This window comes from Lactuca virosa, chromosome 3, assembly GCF_052849685.1.
Source record: "Lactuca virosa cultivar CGN04683 chromosome 3, Lactuca_virosa_CGN04683_v6, whole genome shotgun sequence".
NCBI lineage: Eukaryota > Viridiplantae > Streptophyta > Magnoliopsida > Asterales > Asteraceae > Lactuca > Lactuca virosa.
The window spans coordinates 282827367-282831441 of NC_136428.1; the positions used below are offsets into that span (position 1 = coordinate 282827367).

The 4075-nt window shown below is 33.9% G+C and overlaps 1 protein-coding gene across 1 annotated transcript; it reads left to right on the forward strand.

The window, feature by feature from the left end:
• The first annotated feature begins 379 nt into the window (after nt 1–379).
• On the forward strand, nt 380–2775 carry LOC145167242 (peroxidase 55-like). The gene is made up of 3 exons (XM_079086374.1): nt 380–653; nt 721–912; nt 2065–2775. Exons 1-3 carry the CDS (start codon nt 444–446, stop codon nt 2635–2637), a joined length of 975 nt encoding a protein of 324 aa, XP_078942500.1. The 5' UTR covers nt 380–443; the 3' UTR covers nt 2638–2775.
• The last annotated feature ends 1300 nt before the right edge of the window (nt 2776–4075 follow it).

Consider the following 4075-nt stretch of genomic DNA (forward strand, 5'->3'; position numbering starts at 1 on the left):
ACTCTAGATAATATATAAAAGTAGTGAAAACAAAAACATACATTTAAACCGGTTCAAGGATGATTTCAAGTAAATATCTTCAACCCTAATCCAACTTGACGAGTTTAATTAATTAAACAGGTTAAATATCGCAATCCATCATGCTAATTATCCGGTCGATATTTGCCAATTCTACAGCAACACAGTTTCGTGCAATGCTGCATCAGAGATTTCTTCTATGACTATGACTAGTACCATACCAGTTCTCATAGATAGCATGCGTGTGGTAGGTTTCAAATTGCGTCACTCTCCCTATTAAATTTTACAAATTGGAAGATCAGTTGACCGTTTATTGCAATTTTGTCAACTCTGTACACCTTATAACAACTCCAGGTTGAATATGCCAATACTAAAAGTTTATTTGTCGATCACTTGGAGTTTGCCTGTGTGTTTGAGAAGGAGAGATGGCACGGCGGAGAAGTGTATTACACTTTTTGATCACGCTGGTGGTTCTTGCCGGAGCTGGGAAAGGTCAACTGGTTGAGAATTTCTATGCGGGAACCTGTCCGATGGTGGAAGCGATCGTGAGACAGACGGTGGTCACAAAGGTCGGCCAGACGTTTACAACAATTCCGGCCACTCTTCGTCTCTTTTTCCATGACTGTTTTGTTGAGGTATTTTATTTAAAGCTTTCGTTTTATCGTTTAAATGGAGTTTCTAAGCTGTTTTCCATGCATGCAGGGATGTGATGCTTCTGTTATGATCTCATCACCGAACGGAGACGCCGAGAAGGATGCGGAGGACAATCTTTCGCTCGCTGGCGATGGGTTCGATACAGTTATCAAAGCTAAACAAGCGGTCGAGTCTGTTTGCCCTGGTGTCGTGTCGTGTGCCGACGTTTTAGCCATTGCCGCTCGAGATGTGGTGGCCCAGGTAAGAGTTAACGTCTGCAAATGAAACTTATTAAAATATTTTATCTTTGTTTATTACGTTTGTGAAGAAGTAATGAATTAGATATGATTAAAAAAGTATTGATAAAACACAGTCTTACACACTATAGTAAAATCGAGTTTTACACGTCTTTGTTTGAGCTTTAAAACACGACCACTTAATTAAAAACATTGTTTACTTGAGCATGAACTTAACGAGCTCAAATTCTAGTTCATAATATCTCATCAAAGTCAAGTTTGGTTAAACATCTAATTAAGAACAAAATCTTTTAGATCTTCTAACTTTTTGATTTTAGTAAAAACTTGAAAAAAAGAAAAAGTTTGTTAGGTAGTAAAAGATTACAATTTCTATTTTATTCAAAAAAAAATCTCATAATCCAAAAACTATATTAAATAGTTTTATAAAACTTTTAGCTTTAAAAAAAATTAAAGAAAAAATTCCGGACATAAGTTATTGGACATAAGTTGTTTAAAACATAAAATTTCATAATCCAAAAAGTTATTTAACTAATTTTTAAGTGTTTTTAGTTATTTAGTTTTATGTTTTATATCATTTAGATATTTAAAAACTTTACTAATTTCTTTTACATAACATTTTTATGCAAATAAAAACTATAAAATTTAACTAAACATTGTTTTAATTAAAATTAATGAACTTCTCTTTACAAAAATAAACAATATTTTCTAGTTATACAGAAAAGTATAATTTTAATTTAATAAAATAATGAACTTTATTACAAAAAACATTCATTAAAATATAGCATAAAATTGACCTATTCTCTAAAAAAAAAAGAAAGAAAGAAATAGACATCCCAGCTAACCAGGAAAATTTAACAAAGTCATACTAATCACATTCTTTAGAGAATTAGAGAATGTTAAGTTCATTCCATATATCCAAGCAAACAAGACTAATGGGTTGAATCCATCATACTAGCACCTTAATTATATATATGTGCTTAGAGCAGCGTTAATTAAAACCGTTTGATCAATTTTTGCGTTTCATTTAATCCATTACACTCGTTAACAACAATATGTACCTTGAATCGCCGGTTTTCCTTAAATGCAACTGCATGTCTTTTTTTCTTGAAGTAAATTATTGAAACATTAACTACAAACTAGCGTTCTATTCATGCAGGCTGGGGGGCCTCTCTTTAACGTGGAATTAGGTCGACGAGATGGACTTATTTCACAAGCATCACGAGTGGCCGGAAACCTACCGGATCCAACCTTCAATCTCATTCAACTCAACACCATGTTTGCAAGAAACAACCTCACAGAACTTCACATGGTCGCACTTTCAGGAGCCCACACACTCGGTTTCTCTCACTGCAATCGTTTTGCCAACCGTCTATACTCATTTTCACCAGCCTCCACGGTTGACCCTTCTTTAAATCCCACCTACGCTCAACAATTAATGGCTGCTTGCCCTCAAAATGTAGATCCTGATATTGCTATAGATATGGATCCCGAAACTCCTCGGACTTTTGATAACATTTATTACCAGAACTTAATAGCAGGGAAAGGTTTGTTTACATCAGATGAAGTTCTTTTTACAGACTCGTCGTCTCAGCCAACGGTAAATGATTTTGCAAACAGTCCTGGGGATTTTAACGCGGCGTTTGTAACTGCTATGAGGAAGCTTGGGCGGACCGGCATAAAAATCGGCATCCAGGGGGAAATAAGAAGGGACTGCACATCTTTTAACTGAATAAACTTTCCAAATGTCCAATTCGAGATTTTGGTTAAGTAATATGTATCATTTAAGCAAAGTGTTGTTGATTCTTGAAGTATTACAATAAATCTGATATGAAAGAGAATGATAAAAAGTCCATGAGATTTGAATAAAGATGTACAAACAGAATTCAAGAGTATTGATAGAAGCTATATATGACAGAAAAAGAAAAGATGTGGGGTATGTTTTATAAAGATAAAACTTATAAATGCACCAAATTGCTATGGTAGGAATTGTATTACAAAAATGTACCAAATCAAACAAGAAAACAAAAAAATGTTGAGACATGTGTTTAGCACGGTAGCCTTAAACAAATTCGACCGTTATCGGGTGTTTGTTGCCAAGATACAACGGCTTGGAACGATTTTTCAAGATCGCCGAACCTAACAAAGACCTGAATTTTACCTTCTATACAGCAAAAAAACAAAGCAAAAGTAGTAGAATGTGAGAGATTTTTTCTTGTATTTTAGTCTCTAGTGCCTTCATATTCGTTGTAGAGTGGTGTTATTTGTAGTACACATTCTATGACCGTCCATTTATGATGAAATTATACACATCTAATAATCACAAGATTAATGTGTGCTTAATATGAGTTTTGTAAGTGAAATCATAACAAATTAACAGTTACAGAAATATATAGTTTGCAAAAAGGTCTCTGATCTTTTCTGATCGACTGGTGGTGGATTCATATGGCACCCCCTTGCAAACATGACCATTGTAGGTGTTACATATATAATTGAAAAAAAAAGTTACATCATTGTAGGTGTTACATGTTCCAAAAGTCAATTACAATATGATGACAAAAAGACTTGTTTGACACCTTAGCGCTCCATCCTCAAAAACTGGTGTTTACCTGTTTTTCTAGTTTCCTGAGAATACAAGTTGTTTGAAAAAGTGTCAACATTTAAGTTGGTGATTTCATAAGAGTTTATATGAAAATAGTAAGCATTTCCGTGAAAAGATATCGTGTTTGTTTCCAGAAAATCCGATATTTTCTAATAATGAAATGTAAGCCGTTTACTTGTAAAATAAGGATGTTTGTTCCAGAAAATCAAATATTTTCAAATAATGAAATGTAAGCCGTTCACTTGTAATATGTTAATGTTGTTCCACAAAATCCAATATTTTCTAATGAATTAGATGCAAGCTGTAAAAGTTACAAAACCGAAATGTACCAGTGTTTTCCATACATTAAAGTAGTAATAGGTAGTTTTATTCGTATATAAAACCGTTTGAAGAAGGGTGTTTTCGTGTAAAAACATACGTAACGTCGTCTCAATATGTGAGTTTTCTATAACTGTGCTTTTAAGATATGGTGCCTATCTCGTCGTTCTTCAAGCGCCGAGATATTTATGACATTTGTTACCCATAACCTACTGGTCTGGCTGTAGCTAACAACTAGGGTGTGGGATCA

Coding starts and splice junctions, on each gene's coding strand:
- LOC145167242 (XM_079086374.1), top strand. CDS start 444: ATGGCACGGCGGAGAAGTGTATTACACTTTTTGATCACGCTGGTGGTT. Junction 654..720: donor TCCATGACTGTTTTGTTGAG/GTATTTTATTTA, acceptor CCATGCATGCAG/GGATGTGATGCTTCTGTTAT. Junction 913..2,064: donor CTCGAGATGTGGTGGCCCAG/GTAAGAGTTAAC, acceptor CTATTCATGCAG/GCTGGGGGGCCTCTCTTTAA.